The 17923-nt window shown below is 34.6% G+C and overlaps 1 protein-coding gene across 1 annotated transcript in view; it reads left to right on the forward strand.

Moving 5' to 3' along the window:
* The first annotated feature begins 3290 nt into the window (after positions 1-3290).
* The window catches only part of LOC121382821 (CDK5 regulatory subunit-associated protein 2-like), a 56439-nt gene continuing 41806 nt past the window's right edge, over positions 3291-17923 (forward strand). The window contains exon 1 of the mRNA XM_041512443.1: positions 3291-3422. Coding sequence (XP_041368377.1) covers positions 3370-3422 — 53 coding nt within the window. The 5' untranslated portion in view covers positions 3291-3369. The remainder of the gene's footprint in view (positions 3423-17923) is intronic.

Below are 17923 nucleotides of genomic sequence, written 5' to 3' on the forward strand. Positions count from 1 at the left end.
GCACATTGTTAATAATGTTTCTGTGTATATATATATATATATATAATCAGCACATTGTTAATAATGTTTTTGTAAATATATATAATCAGCACATTGTTAATAATGTTTATATATATATATATAATCAGCACATTGTTAATAATGTTTCTGTATATATATATATATATAATCAGCACATTGTTAATAATGTTTCTGTATATATATAATCAGCACATTGTTAATAATGTTTCTGTATATACTTTTAATTCCCACTCTCTTGCTATTACGGTTGTCTCTCAACATCAATGCCTCTTTTTATTGACAGTTAACAATAGTATGTTAAGGAATACTTGTAATATAACGATTTGTCTCAAAACTAGTATTGCAGAATCATGCATTTGGAAACCAATACATTTATATCCCTTGAAAAAACGTATCACAATAACTTATTTACCAAATGACAAATAGAAATTATTTTACAATGGAAATAAATTTGTGTAAAATACTTACGAGTTAAATCCAGTGATATCAAATAGTAGTTTGTGATATCATGGAAAGGTGCAGTGGAACATATCATTTCTCATTGGGATGTATTGCTTTTAGATAACAGAAAAAACCCCACCAAATATTAATTTTGTTTTTTGCCCTGCACAAAGTATTATTTTCCTGGTTAAAGTTTTGTATTTTCTGTTCATAGTTGAATGAAAGAATTCTAAAATTTTTACAACAAACAACTTTTAAAAATACATCACTGAATGTTTCTCAAAATTTATTGATTCAACATTAATAAATGTAAAAGTTATTTTTAAAATTTTAAACAAAGAAAAAAGCTGAAACAAATATTTAGTTCTAGAAACATATCCAAAATTAGTGCAGATTGCACATAACAATTTTTGACACACTGTTTATATTTCACAAAATCGTCACTAGTCATTAGTTTTAAATGGTTTTACTTGGTATTTTAAAGTATATTATGTTATTAACCCATTACCGTACATTGTTTGGTGACATCTAAAAATAGTTACAAATTATTTTCATTTCATTCAGTCTTGTAAATATTGTGCTTTAATATATAGCACATAAATTTGTCCTCATTGTCATTTGCCAAAATCAAATTTGTTATGTTACATAAAAATAAAAGGGTTATTGCATTCATAAAATACAATTTAATGTTTATTGTTACATTTCAAAATGTGGAAGAAATGATGTTTAAATAAAATAATTGAATGTAATACTTGCTTGTGTTTTTTAAATATAAGTTGTGTGTTTTGGTTGAGGTCTCAGTATGTTGTTAGTCCCTTTTTTCGGTCCAACCAGAGGGGACTATGGGTTTTGACGACATCCTTCTGTCCATCCATCTTGTTGTCCTTCTGTCTGTCTCTGTCTGTCTATCCCACATAGCTCCAGATTTTTTTTAGTAATACCTTAAGATATTGACCTGACATTTTGTGTATAGTTTTAGGATGTACTGTTATAGATCAAGTTTTTGACATTTGTGGTAACTCGCCCATTTGTCACGAAGTTATGGCTTGTAATCTTAAGAAATACGAACTTTTGTTGGGCCCAGTAGGGGACATGTATCACTTTAACATTACCCTCAGAATGCTTGTTTCAATTTGATGTTTGGAAGAATGATCCAATATTAATTTAATAATTGCTTCATTAACGTTTTCTTTCACCGTGAAGGAGATAGGTGGGTTGTAGTAAGTAATTATGTATGTATGTATGAGGGAAGAATTGAGGAAATGGTGAGCTCCCACTCATAACATGAGCTATTGCAAATCATTTAATGTTTTATATGAAAGTTGGTGGAGCTTCACCATAGATCTTGGGGACAGAATGTTAAATATGTATCTTCGTCCTATTGTGTGTGTTGGGTCATACTTCATTTTAGTTGCCAATATATAAGGTTTTTGTACATATGAAATTATTGGAAAAGCTAAGTCAGTTTGGGCTAATGCAAATATTTTTGTGATCAGAAATACAAGCTTGATATGAAATGAAATTTTAACTATTGAAGGAGCCCAATGCAGTATGCAGATGATACAAGTATGATGCTTGTCAGAACCCCAAACGGGATTGCATGTGAAAATTCCGCCAGCATCAGTTATTTATTTCGACTTGGTGGTGGGGGTGGGGGGTGGGGTGGGGGTGGGGGTTCCAAACCCCCGTTTGCTCAAGCAAATTTGCTAGTTTCTTCTTTTTCTTTCAATATATTTTTCAGGGGAGAATGACTGGACCGCACTATAATCTTCACCCACAGGTATTGTATAGATTTCAACCTTTTAGTTCACTAAGTTATGGTCCGTTTTATATAACACTGACATACTATAAGTATATAATAGATCTATTGGATACACATGTATCGCAATAAAGAATACACGTTTATTGTGATGAACTATCAGCGTTTTTGTTTAGGGCAAAACGTTAAAATATTTAAATTAGAAATTAAATGTAATACATTTTATATTATTTTATAATATGAACATCCATAGCTATGACCCAAGTTAAATGTACGATTTTTTGTCTTTTAAAAAAAGACATCTCTTTGTTTCGACCTCGTTGAGACATGATGGGGTGGGGTGGGGGCATAGCCCAGTGGTAAAGTTATTGCCTAATGTGCTGTCAATCTAAGGTTGATGGGGCCCATTGGGCATTTTCCCGTCCCTGCCAGTGCACCATGACTGCTATGGTATGTGCTATTCTGTCTGCGGGATGGTGTATATAAAAACAATTCCCTTGCAAATAATGGGGAAAATGTCCCAACTATAAATGTGTGTGTGTGTGTCTGTCTGTCTGTCACTGCGGAGCAGAGGTGGGAAGGCCTGATTAAAAGCTCCCCAGCCCACCCTGCTTCGCCGTGCCTACTAGAACCTCCCCATAACTGAATTTTTAGACAAAATGAAAGAAATGTTGACAACATTAATTGGTGTTCTAACATATGGTTATTTTAACACTGGGGCAGGATAATAAACTGCTGTGTGCTGAATATTTTATAAACCTTTCCCTACAGACAGGACAGTGCTTTCATATACCATTAATATGGAACTGGTGGGGATGCCCCCCCAGCCACCTCTGCTCCGCCGTGCCTGATAAATGGGAACTATATCCAAAAGTAGGTTCAGGCACGCCCATCCTGGATTTGACCTCTGACATCGCCAGTGGGTAATTCCAGGACGGGAGGTGCCTGATAAATCAATGTGATCGAGGTGAAACAAAATATAATATTACTTCCAGACGTTCGGAAGATTACGCTTTCTACATACGGAAACAACCGGAAATGCTGCGCATGCTCATAAAGCTATTTAATACGAAAATGGAGAAACACCCGAGGAAACATTGACGTATACGGGTATCACCGTTGAGTGTGAATGTTAAAAGCTTGTACCAATGGATTCATTTATAGGCATAGATCCCACACTCCCCATTGACCTGGATGGAAGGTAATATAATTTTTGTGTTTCTTTGTGTAAGATGTTATTTACAGAAATTGCGACTCAGTCTTTTGGGTCACATTTTCAGTTTGGGTTTTTAAATATCGCGGACAAAACACCTGTGACACCTTTTGTCAATACACAGGTGCGCGCGGGAATTACAAACACTTTTCATTTATGTGACACGCTATGGATGACACGCCTACGAGTGTATATTTTACTTGTAGGTGTATCAGATGGCTAACCTAACAAATCATTATGCCCTGTTGTTCATTTAAACCTGTACAGTGCTGTCCGGTTGTATACGGATGTAGATTTAAAGCAGCAATCTGGGAATTCCGTGACCGTATTATAATAGTTTTAAAATTTAATATTTAGGAATAATATTTAGTATGTAATTGACCAAGTTTTTTTTCTTACCATGTTCATCAGTTTCTTTTAAATTATAATTATAAATAGCCTATCGTGAATTGAAGTCATATTATTATCATCAACGTCCCTAACTGCGTTATGCTTCTAACACTATTCATTTTGTTTTCTTGTGCACCGTTCACACAACATCCGATTTCTTGTTGTCTGCTTGTTGTTCATTTGTGAGGTTTTTCTTCACAACTCTAACATTTTCATTGACAATAAAGTTCAGACAAGTAAGTACATGTATCTAAATACAAAACTTTACAAACCCTTAAAACCATTAATTTTGCAAAGTCGTTTTTGTTTATTCCTTATGGATATGGGGTCCACATAACTCATAGAAAATGGAGGAAGTTTAATTAACATTTGGTAATTTTAATTCAGATTTCTTTTAAAAATTCTGTGGCCAAGTAAACTTTCTGGAAAAGTTCCATCCAAAGAAATATATCATGGTGTTACATGTTTTCGATAGGATATTGTAATTTTTTTTATGAAAGATGTATATAATAAATAGACCATTTCATGGTTTTTTTTCGAATATGATTTTTATGTCAACTTGTGATATATACGTGAAAGCCATATTTTCACTCATTGCTTCACAATTTGTGAAAATATGGTTTTCAAACATCACTAATTGATTAACTGACAAATATTGTATTGAAAAAAGACTATATATTACCGTAATTTCACTTGAAATCCATATTTTTCGTAAATCGTTAAATATTTTAATCACAATATTTTCAATAGCAATTTTGCTTTGGAATTGTTCCAATGTTCCTAAAACAGATATTTCATGCAGTTTATTGTTATTGTAAAGATATGTGAAGTGACATTATTGGAATACTGATGTCATTTAAATTCACAATTAGCTATATTCAGGGTTTTATAACCTATGTTTCTAAACTCCGATTTAATCAGCACCATTCCCCACCATTCCAGAACTTTTGAAGTAAAAAATTCCGGGGGTCCCAGACATTTCGCCTCAAATCCAGTTCGCCCCCAGTCTGACCTGTTCACCCCATGTACCAGTTTGCCCCCAAGTGGATTCGCTCCCGCCTGTTCGCCCCAAACGTTTAGTCAGTTCGCCCCCAACTCCCAATTATTTGTTACTTTTAAATAATTAGTTTATTGTTTCTTTAGAGGCATGTTAGTGTGTGTGTTTCTTTTCTTAGAGGGGAGGGATTGTTGTCTTTCCACGATTTGGACGGATCATGAGTCAGTCTTGGCACCAATGATATAATCACCAGTTTAATTAATATAAAATTAAAAAGAGCACTTTTACACATGTATATAAACCACATCATCAACATTTATTAAAAGTTGAAACATCCATTCCTGCCAGAGATAGGATCTGTTTTAAGAATAAAGAAATAATTTGAGTAAAAAGAGTTATGAGTATCTACAAACTATCACAAATAAAACAAAATAAACCTCCACCATATTTGATTTTAAAACAATGGTTAATCAGTTACATAACCTTAAAGGTAGGGTCAACTCAAATAATTTACGACAACGCGCTTCGCTTTTATCAACCTGACTTGTAAAACAACATAAATGGCTTTTCATGAGTGTTAAAGGTGGGTTGGGTCATGGTTACGGACACTACAGGGAGTGTATAACATGCTAATTGAGGAACATATTACAGTTAAATCTTTATCATTTTGTTTAATTAACTTACTAAAAACATTAACATATGAAAATAACAGCTAAACTTTAAACAACATATATTAAAACTTGAAAATTTAACAACACTTGCTTAGTGAGTGCTAGAAACTTTTTTTCTCAACAATCCATTGTCCATTCTTCAAAAACTAGACACAATAACTAAATATATCTCCTTGATATAGTAGCTTGAAACCAAAGTCTTGCAATAAAAGTCACAGTGACAACTATTTATGAACTTTAAATGAAAATATTGTAATGTTACAAACACCACTGTAAAAAGGTTACGGACACTACACACTGAACTAGAACTTGAAACATCTTGCCAACAGCACACATGAGCATTTGAATTCCTCAAACTGATCTAAATGGTGCCAATAGACAGCACATATTCATATTTCACCATTTATACAGTACATGTGTTTCAGCTTCATCTAAAATACACTTGTTTGAAGAGTTTTAGTTGCTCGCACTTGATTGTGTCTATCTCGGATGTGTTAAATTTAAAATGTCCCCTTTCATTGATCAGGCTTGGCTCTGACAAAATACCAACAAGATGCTGTTTTGGCTCATAGGATACATCTGATGCTTCTGGCCAAATGCAAATGCATGACCTTTTTCATGTATTTGACTTCAAATTCAGAATCGTGAACACTACTGATTTCCGCAATGAAAATGTTAGCTAGATTTCTTTTTGACTTCAAGCAAAAAGCTACAAATGTCCCTGGCTTCAGAGTTGGTTGTGTATCAACAACAGTAACTGTAGATAAACAGTGGTTAAGGAGTAACAATTGTTAAGGTGCAATGGGTAATTATTGATATACTGAACAAAAAAAGAAACTTCCGATTTGTACATATAGTATTTGTTGTGTTAAAGAATTCATTGTGTAATGAAATTATATAGGTAGTATTAGCCTTGAGCTGTATTATCAGGATTCATGAATTTTATCGATTATTTTTGCACTGTTAATCGTCGGCAACGTGAAATTCAATTTGCACGTGCATGCATGGTTCGACATGTCCCGTGTAGTATTCGGTCAATTTGTTTTACTTGTCTTACTGACATTGTTGTCAAGTGAACGAAAACGCTTAAAAATTAAAAAAAAAAGTAAAGTTTTTTACATTGTAGCATTTTTAGTATGCCAAGAATACCCAATAATTTACGCGAACGGGCGATTGGCATGCTTGATGCTGGCATGTCGACAGAAGACGTTGCAAGGGATGTTGGGGGTTCTAGTCGAGCAATACGAAATCTTCACGTAAGATTTCGAATGACAGGAAGCACCAACGACTTGCCACGTCGTGGACGTCTGTATCATGAACACGCATTTGCGAAATCGATTCCAAACTGCCACTGCTACTGCTGCTAACACACCTGGGCTTCATAATAACCGAATCAGTGGGCAAACTGTTCGTAATCGTCTGCGGGAGAACGGTTTACATGCACGTCGGATGCATTTTAACTCAACGCCATCGTCTTAATTGGGCACGTGTACACACTCGTTGGATACGGCGACGCTGGAATACCATTCTTTTTTCGGATGAATCCAGATTTTCTTTACAACGTGGTGAAATGAACGCTATGCTGACTGTTGTGTTCTTGAACGAGATCGTTTCGGGAGTGGGGGTTGTGTCATGGTCTGGGCAGCCATTGCCCATGGTTATCCTTCACGTCATTGATGGCAATTTAAATGCTCAACGTTACCGCGATGACATTCTCGCTCATCACGTCATTCCTCTGTTCCATAACAACGCCAACATCTCGATTTTTCAGCATGATAATGCCACCTCTCGTACAGCTAGAGACACTGTAAATTTTCTTAGGACAAATAACATTGATTTCATTGATGGCTGGCCCGCTAAAAGTCCTGATCTCAACCCCATCGAGCATGTCTGGGATAGTCTGGACAGATGATTGAGGCGTCGTCCCAACCCACCCGCTAACGTCAACGAACTTCGTCAAGCGCTCATTCAGGAATGGAACAATATTCCACAGGCACAAATCAACACTTTAGTCAATTCTATGCGCCTGCGATGCACGGCAGTGGTCAATTCAAGAGGTGGTCATACCTGTTATTAAGTATTTTTTTTTTTTTTAACTCCTACCACACTTGGTCAAAATTTCTTCCAGTCTCTGTTAACCTATGGCCATGATTTTTGCACCAAACGATGCATCATGGAACACTCTTTAAACACATATATAACAATTATTCCCCCAGTTTGTTTTCATCAAGTTATGTTCAAGCAAAATTAGCGGAAGTTTCTTATTTTGTTCAGTATATATACAGAGAGCTCTATAAAGTGCCATATCTGGGTTGATGTCGGCTTTCTTTCTCTGCTCATGTCTGAATATTTGTTTCCTTTCCTTGTCCTTTAACTTCATTTGTTCATACTTCACTGGATCTAATTTTTGCTTTGCTCTCCAGTTTTTCACTTTAAGGGCAGTTTTTTCTTTTGTTCTTTATCTTTTTCTTCCCTTTGCCTTTTGCTGATTTGAAGATCTTCATCACACTTTCGCTTTGATCTCGTTAACTGTTAGAATCAAAATGTATCATAACTCTCTACGGTCAGTTCCTCTTTTAAAGGTATATAAATTTGTTTAAATATATTTTAGTTTACGATATTGGCCCAATATGGCAATAGCATAGAGCAAGTATGGGTAATGTATCATTTTTATATATTCTGTGATTGATATGTCCTAATATATAGATAGCTACCAAACTATTTAACAAATTTATACTTTTACATAATAGGAAAACATATCTGCATGCAATAAATTATGTTTCCAAGTTAAATTTCACCAAAATTTACTAAAATCACATAGTACTATTTGATGTGCGGCTCTTGTAGTGTCCGTAACCTTTTAGCATAGGAACACATATTTACCATATACTACATTTGTTATACTCTGTAATGTTGTATATCCTTATGCAATGTCATGCAGATAAATATTGTGTACAGGGACAATAGAAAATACATCAAAAGTATGCATGGCTAAACATTTTTTTTTACAACTGTTTTCATAAATTATGCACACAATTGTTTATAATTTGTGGTATAGATAATATATTTTTAAATATAGGACTGATAAATGAATTAAATACATAAAACATTTGTTTCAGAAGACAAACTGTACACAGGAAAGTAATTGTCATGAACTCTAATGATGACAAATGCCAACTATTTCATTATTTAAGCCACAGACTGGATGATTCAATATTTCAGTAACTTTTATTGCATCATTCATATTCTTAGAAATGTTTTAGCATATGATGATGCAATTTAAATGAAGTAGAAATTAACTTTATATTGTTGCATTACTTGTATGTTTTAAGCTGACAAACATGATTAATTTTTGGTGGTTACGGACACTACAGCTTTTTGGTAGAGTCCGTAACCATTTTAGGCTGCTAGGGAAGGAATAATTGAAAATAATGACCAGAATCTTTGTATTTTCCAGGTCTACAACGAAATATCTAAAAGCAGAATGTATTATAATACTGATTATCACCTGTAAATTACAAATACTACCAGGTGGTTACGGACACTACACAATTTTATTTCCAAATTTTTAGGCATTCGCTTTAAAAAAAGAAGAAGGAGAAGCTTCATATTGGCTTTGGTTTGGTTTGTACATTATGAAGAGTCTTAAATAGCAGTCCAGAAGTGAAAACCAGTGGGATAAATTAAATAGATGAGTTATTTTTATGCCCATAACAAGAAGGTTGTTGCTATATGAAAATGTATAACGAAGAGCACCCTTCACATATAGCTTCATTGTATAAACAACGTTTGTCCCACAAAATTTCAACATACATCAATTTTTCGGCAATAAAATTATCTTCGATATTTAAGTAAGTAATTTGAAATTACTTGTATTGAATTATGTAAATACTTACTTTGCAAATTTAGTAATTTTGAAGTGCAACAGCATAACGACCCAAAATGGATATATTCTGGGCATACTTAAATTTGGTAAAAAAAATTCTACTATACTTGCAACCTTCAAATTTGGGGTACACATAGTGCATACCATTAGCCACATCTTTTACCACAAAAATGTCACATTGTTTCAAAACTATGCCTAGTAGGCTGATATAACATGCAGAAGGTACAAAGTGGCCAAATACCGTGATTTACCCAATAGCATATTGTTATATCTCAGTCCATTGGTTCCCTTTTGCACAATGTACCGTAAATCTGTGAATAGGGAAAGTTAAACTTTGTTTTGTTTAATGACATCTCTAAAGCACATTGATTTATTAATCATCGGCTATTGGATGTCAAACATTTGGTAATTTGTTTTTTAAATATAGTTTTAGAGAGGAAACCGGCATTATGTTTCCAATAGGTCAGGTCAGGCCAGGTCATAGAGTTTTACGTGCACATTCAGAACAAGCTGTTGTAGCTGTTGTCCTGGGCACAAGAGCAGGCCTTGGCCGGCTCCTCCGTCCAGGACAGGAAAGGTGGGGGGTGGGGGGGGGGTTAGAAGGAGGGACTGCCTGCACTGGCAGGTGCAAGTGAACACCAGCAGCCCGACCGTGGTCGGTAACAGGCGGAAGGGGGTAATGGTGCTATGGAATTTTGAATGGAGCAATTATGCCAAAGAGAAAATGTGCACAATTTTGATTGAGGAATTTGGGTGCAATTTTGAACGGTCGGTCAAAAAGAAAGTGGTATAGGTTTTGACATTAGTGAATCAAGAGTAGCTTGTTAATTAGACCTCTATGATGCTGTGGTGTCTCCCTAGGTTGCCCATAGGGCCCTTAAAATGGTCCTGACCGCTTCTGGTCGTGGCATGACAACCCAGGGGAGACTCGCGCAATTGTGTACACTGGTAGGCAAGGCGCTGATGTTCCAGGGGTTTTGTCCAGGTGTTGTTGATGTAGTGGTCCACGGCGTCCTCTTCAGTTTTTTCAATAGTAGCAAGGGATAATTTATATGCACCATCCCACAAACAGGATAGCACATACCACAGCCTTTGGTATACCAATCGTGGTGGCTAGAACGAAAAATAGCCCAATGGGCCCACCAACGGGGATGAATCCTAAACTGACTGCCCACGAGGTGAGCGTCCCGCCCTTCTTTGAATAGAGAGAGGCCTGTCTGTTTTTCCTATTCTTGGAATCTAGCTCAGTTGGGGTTAATTACCAAGTTACACTGGTCCGTTCCTTTGTCCGACATTGAAATCTTTTAAAGACATGGCATAAATAGAGGATTCGTCACGAGTATTTTTTAATATGAAAAATATCAACCGAGTCTATGTTAACGGTATGTTAATACCGATTAACTAGACAAGGTTGATATTTTACATATTAAAAAACACAAGTAGCGAATTCTATTTGTCCTATAACACTTCTAAAATAACATTCTAATTAATTTTTTAGTAAATCACAGTACAAAAGTCGCTGCCATCGATAATATGACGTCATCACGATTAGCACGGATTAGTTTGACGTCACGCATTTAAAACAAATCTTTGAAAACGTTAAAGCTCAGGTACACGGGTCTTGTTGGCTTACAAGCAAATGACCCATCCACAGCAACACATTACCTAGATACCGTGTAAATTTGCATACCATTATTAACCGGGTTAATAAAGTAAATTATCACATGGGTTTATGACATGGATATCATGGGTAAGTCATAGGATAAATAATATAATAATCTTGCTGCTGTTACCAAGAAATCTCTGAACAAATGATTGTAAGACAGGCGATTGACTTTGTTATTATTATATTTTTTTAAATTACGGTATATTAGAAAATTGAGGTCGGGTCTCATAACATCACAGAAAAGATAAAAGAAGTCTAGGCTCGTATTCAAGGTTTTATTGTAAATCTTTCTATGTTATACTAAGCAGAATTGCCAACACAGTGTTTTTGATAAAATAACATCAAGTGCATGTAATTGTATTATTTAATATTACCAAAATAACAGCTTCTTAAAGTTTGTTATCAGGAACTAGATAATGTACATTATGACTAGATATTTTTGGTTGCTATCTGGAGCTGAAAAGGAGAGAACTCTACTGCATGTACATTGTAGGTTATCTCTGCTACATGTTGTTTGTGAGTGCCACATCTGATGTGGGAGGAATACTCTGGTTAGGTTGTCAGTGGTTCCATAGATCTGTGATTGACCTGGTCTGGTGGTTCACATCACTGGCACACTGCCAGCACCATGCTCTCAGTGGCTTGCACTTCAGCTGTGCTTTTTTTACTTTAATGAATTAAAGCAGCAGAAACAAATAAGCAATGCTGCCACAAACATACCTACGGAGAAGAACATCACAAACAGTTGAAGTTCAAAACTATGGTGATAATTGATTCTGGTATCATGCCAGTCTGGAATAATGGAGCTACCTCTACTGGGTTGGGATAGCCACCTCTACTGAGTTAGGGTAGGGTAGCCACCTCTACTGGGTTAAGGTAGCCTCCTTTACTGAGTTAGGGTAGACACCTCTACTGGGTTAGGGTAGGGTAGCCACCTCTACTGGGTTAGGGTAGACACCTCTACTGGGTTAGGGTAGCCACCTCTACTGAGTTAGGGTAGGGTAGCCACCTCTACTGGGTTAGGGTAGCCACCTCTACTGGGTTAGGGTAGCCACCTCTACTGGGTTAGGGTAGCCACCTCTACTGAGTCAGGGTAGCCACCTCTACTATGGTCATACATTGAAAACGCACACATACACACACACACACACACACACAGTTCTTTCTCTCAACACCCAAATACCCCACAAAACATTCTGTGTATGGCAGTCACAAGAAAGTTCGCATGTGAGGTTGTGTTTTTTTTGTAAACTAAAAAAGGTTTTTAAAAATCTTAAAATCATTTAATATTGATTACTGTTTTAAATCACTATTCATATTTAAAAAGTTAAAATAATATAATTAAATTTTCTTTGCATCTATACACTTTACGGCAATCTGATTGGTCCAGAGGTGCTTACTTTTTTTCGTTCATATCTCGATGAAGTGACAAAATGTAAGCCATGCTTACTATCCCTACTGACTTGCACTACTTCTGTGCAACAAGCCAGATTATTTAGGCAACCATATTTAGATATTTTGAAGAAAACCACTGTGAAAGATACAAAAGCAATTTAAAAAATTTATACGATAAATTAATGGAAAATGCTATAGCAGAGTAGACACGTATACACATTGATTAAAAAAAAACCCCATTTCCTCTTCACTAATCATGACATGAGACTCGGCCAAAGAAATGTAGGTAACTTCTCACCTGTAATTTACTTGTAATCGTTGTTCTACAGCTGTTGGCAAAAATTAAACGGTTCCACCGACAGCATAAATGTTAGACACATTCCCTTCATTCACTTTCATAAAATATAAACTAAAGACAAATGGGACAATTCCTTCCAATATAACTAAATGATCTGTAAAAAATGCACAGAGTAGCTAGAGGAAATGGCGTCACATATCAAAATTAAGTCATTTACCAAATGATGTCATTAAAAAAACAATCATCTGGTTCAAATAATAATGAATGAACGTTTTCATTCTTATGCGAGTATCAATGAAGTTTACACAAACAATACTACAGGTGTATTTAAAGGTAAACAAAATAAATTCAGTTATGTATTGTTAAAGTATGCATATTAATTTAATTATCAGATTTGACCCCTTACGCAGAGTCATACAGTGTGCACATTGTTTTTTTGGTTCATACTTGGCATTGCATGAACCAAAAAATAATTGTGGTCAATTCTTAAATAAAAGAAAGCAATGTTTTAAATAAGAAATTTTCAGGCAATGTTTTATTCAGTATTGCATCACAAGTCACCATAGATGCAAGTTTCAGATATCGCTTTTTATCATATAATATCTTACATTTTCAGTGCAATCAAAGTATGTGATCTTTTTTAGATCACATACTTTAAGAATTTGATAACTTTGCAAATTAGATGTAAATTAGTCGAGGTCTCGGCACTAGGTTTATTGACATTTAAGCAAACATACTTGGGTGACACTCCATGATTGATGTATGCATTCATAGTCATCAAATAAAAACATTTCAATGGCAATTTGACACTGAAAGCTGTCCAGCGTTCAGAAAACAAAAAACGTTAGGCATAACTTTATTTTGATGTAAGGACATCCAAAATGACGTCATTCGAGTTTGACGTCATTTCCATTCAAAAATACACCGCACCACATATTCTTGCGTCATTTGAATATCTAGTAATGGCGGACTGGAATTAAAGTTGCGTGTACAGTTTACAAAAGCTTGAGCTTATATGATAAAGAGATTATTACCCTCGTGTATTTCGGTATCGTCAATATCATATATTAGGAATAAAAATAACGTATTGTGCTCGCCAGAGGCTTGCATAATACAATTTTTATTCCTAATATATGATATTGACGATACCGAAAAACACTCTGGTAATAACCTCTATGTACGCAATTCTAAATGTTAATAGTGCATGTAGTTGCTAATTGATTTTTAATCAACTAACTGTTGCTATAACTACAGTTTTGAAAACAGGTTTTCCTAGTTTGACAAGCAACTCACAAATCAACATTTACTAGTATGAAATTAAAAATTGTGAAATGTATTTAATAAAAAGACTATTACAGGATGGAATTTATTTTGTTTACATTGTGATGAAAATCCATACTGGATTCCAAGATGGACTTTCAGGTCTGCACTGATTGTGTGAACGGTCATTTTGTTAGTTGTTAATTGTTGTCAAAGATAGTGTATGTGCTTACATTCATTCATTCATTCATTCATTCATTCCTAAAGTGATTTTCTTGTGTATTAGTGTATAGCCCTATCTAACTATGAGTAATGTAAGTTAGTTTTACTGTCCATGTTTGAGCAATATTAGTATTCTCTTTTCGCTGCCATGTGCTGATCTGTGGAGCTAACCCTGAGAGTTAACCATCTTCCTGCTTTGTCTTCCCACACATGGTCTACAGATCCACACTGGTTATTTGTGGTAGATTTTTAAATGTGGAAGATTCATCTGTTAATCTGGCAGATGGCCGCTGGCCTGTGGTGATCTCTTTCCCACTGGTGACCAGGTCTGATTCTTCAACATAATGTCTACACTGAGTTACGCATCAATGAGTGATTTTCCAGTCCTACTCCTAGCGTGTGACTGATATGCAACACAACACTTCACTATTGTTCTTTAGGGTCAGTCTTGTTATTAATTTAATAGCTTCTTTAATTTTAATTTGTGCCGTGGTCTGTTTGGTTCCATTACCACATGTGGGTATTACAATTTGTATGTGGTGGAATGGTTTGTCTTGCGTTACACATGGTGTTGGGTTTCTTCCATCTACAGTTACCTACAGTTCATACAGCACTCGTAGATTTGCTTCATTAATTTTTCAGCTCGACCAAAGTGTTGTTTTAGAAACTTGTTTCATATGAACAGTTATTGCTGACTTGCATGTACAGAGGTCTTTACAGCTTGGTGCTGCAGATTTTAGTAATATGGCATTAATTACTTTCAGTTTGTTTTTCTCTCTTAGTGCAAAGTACTGTAAATAATGTATAAGCTGGACTGGGAATAGATATAGTGTGATGAGAAAAGGGATTCACTCTTTTAATCAGTTCTGTCATCGGAGCTTTAACACATGACATGGATTTACAAAGGTGAGATGTTTACTACATTCTGACATGATGTAAACATGTCGGTATAACCATTATTAATTGAAAATTATTGTATTACTAATACTTTTTCTTTTTGTCTTGTACTAGTGTGTAATGCAATCATGCAAATGGCTTTTAAAAACAGATTTACTGAATTAAAAAAATTAAATAATGTGTTTTTCATGCTTCCAGGATAATTTATTAAACTAACGGTAAAGACCGACAAATAAAATATTAAAATAAACCTATACTGCATACAATTTTAAGTTGCTCCTTTTATTTTTCATCTTATTGTCTTTACCATTATTTTATCTACAAAAAGGACCAAAAATTTGATTAATTTGCAAGTTATCCAACAGATGGCACTGTCACATCTAGGTCAAGCTTAGATCAACACCTTAAGTACATGAATACTAGCTGGGTATCTTTATAGGCAAGTTATTTTTAATTCTGAATTACTTTTTTCAGTATCACACTTATTGTCTGTCTTTACCGTTAGTTTAATAAATTATCCTGGAAGCATGAAAAACACATTATTTAATTTTTTTAATTCAGTAAATCTGTTTTTAAAAGCCATTTGCATGATTGCTTTACTGAAGTACATTGCAGATGACCGTTATATTTCTTGTCTTTACCGTTATCTTTGAATAATGAAGAAGACAAATTTGACACTTTTTCACAATCATCCAGTCTAGCATTACATCTTACATATGACTGTAATAGTAACAATTATAGATATCTATATACATTTATAAAAGTATTTAGCATTATTAATTTTCTTTGCTATTAATAAATTAACGGTAAAGACATAATGGTAAAGACAGTTGTTTACTACTATTATGCCTTATGATTAAGCGCGCACTCTCACAGATGGTTGACCTAATTATTGACCCAACAAGGTATTATATGACAATATATACATTTGATTTGTACCTAAAAGTACTTTACTGAACCATCTTTATAACCACCATATCACACTTATTGATATTTTATAAAAATAATTGAATTATGGGTACGGTCCATAATTCTGAGAAAAATAACGGCTATTTGGAGAGCAGAGGTGTGACATATTATTTTGAGTCACGTGACGGGCATTCCCCGAATAACCGCAGTGCCAAAACGATTTACCAAGCTTGTGTAATGAGAACGCTTGACCGTCCTCTGCGACGTAGGGTAAATAGAAAAAAAACCCCAATGAAAATAAGTTATTAAAAAACGTACTGAATGATAATAAGCTTATACATTAATTTATTTTAGTAACAGAAGCATGTTAAACGTCGACAATCCTGACTAGTTAGGCCTTTGCATCTATAGGTAAATTTATTGTTAGTCCTACGCGAAAAACTCTAAACATCTGGATCACAAACACCGTCATTTTCCACCTTGTCAGATTCATTATTATACAAAATATGCCATAACAGCTGACTTGGGATAGGAATTGTTACATTTTTAAAGAATACTCTAAACTAGACAGTGTTTATATACGATGTGACTATATATACGAAGGCCGTGTCTATAGCCTCCACTAACGAGGGCTGACTATATTCACAGCAAAAATGTATATAGGCGGTAAATAAGTACATGTATTTGATTGATCCATATTACCGAACCGGAGGAATAACAGGAGGAATACATACTAAGTACTGTACGAACAGTGCATTTTCTGAACAGGGGAGAGGGTGGGGGAGTATATGAATTTAGCGGACCCTTTTGTGTACATTTTCCATAGATATATGAATAACGTTATATTGTCCCTAAAGTACTAACAAAAAATTAATTATAATAAATAAATAATAAAAAAAAGTAAAGTTTGTTTTATTTAACGACGCCACTAGAGGTGACATTGATTTCAAATAAATAATAATGATGATGAATAAATAAATAAATAAAAATAACAATTACAAAATATCAGTGGCTGAGGTAGATTAACTGAAAGAGAAAATAACTACGGACAGTACACAAACTAACAACAGGGCTTGAACTTAATAATTTGTCACTGATTGCAATTTTGAGGCTGCTTAAGTAAATTTTGTAAAAAAAAGTTAATTTTACCGTAAATAAATATGACTAAAAGGTTATTTTGCTGTATTTAGTCACATTTCAAATGCTCAAAATTGCAAGGGGCAATAAAACTCAAAATACATTTTTTTATAGGCTACTACTAAAGCTGAGACCACTCACGGGTCCCCTTCTAAATTTTTGTAATGTTTTTGCAACAACCACCCCCACCCAACCCACCCCACCAAGTTCCAAATTTTAAAAAAGAAGCGTATCATGGAATTCCCTCGATTGTAGTTCAATTAAAATATTTTGGATCATACAATAACTAGGTTTGGTATTCCAAATGAAAGTTTCATTTATAATGCATATTTAGAGAAACAAGGCCCACTAAATCCGTGATTGTGAAATTATTGATATTGTGTTCAAAATAACTACATGTAGCCTTGTTTTAGTATAGAGACAATATTATACCAGTATGTGATGTTGCTATGTTGCTAGTCCAATATCCTGTGAGAACCGAATATTCTGATTATGGGGATTATAGAAATAAATATTTGATCTGTTTTTCTTGAGGCACAATTAATACTAATCCATAAGGGAAGTAATGATTAATTTCTTTATTGGGAACATTCACACACTTGATTGGTGTATTTCTTGTATTAGATCACTTCCCAAGTCTTTACTTACATGCAGATGTTTTGGAAATTGGACGATTCCTTTAAAATTGATACACAAACCTGGTTCAACGAAGTTTAAAATGTGCCAGACTATTAGATTTTAAAAAGTAAGTAAATTCCACT

Source organism: Gigantopelta aegis, chromosome 10 (genome assembly GCF_016097555.1).
Source record: "Gigantopelta aegis isolate Gae_Host chromosome 10, Gae_host_genome, whole genome shotgun sequence".
Lineage (NCBI taxonomy): Eukaryota > Metazoa > Mollusca > Gastropoda > Neomphalida > Peltospiridae > Gigantopelta > Gigantopelta aegis.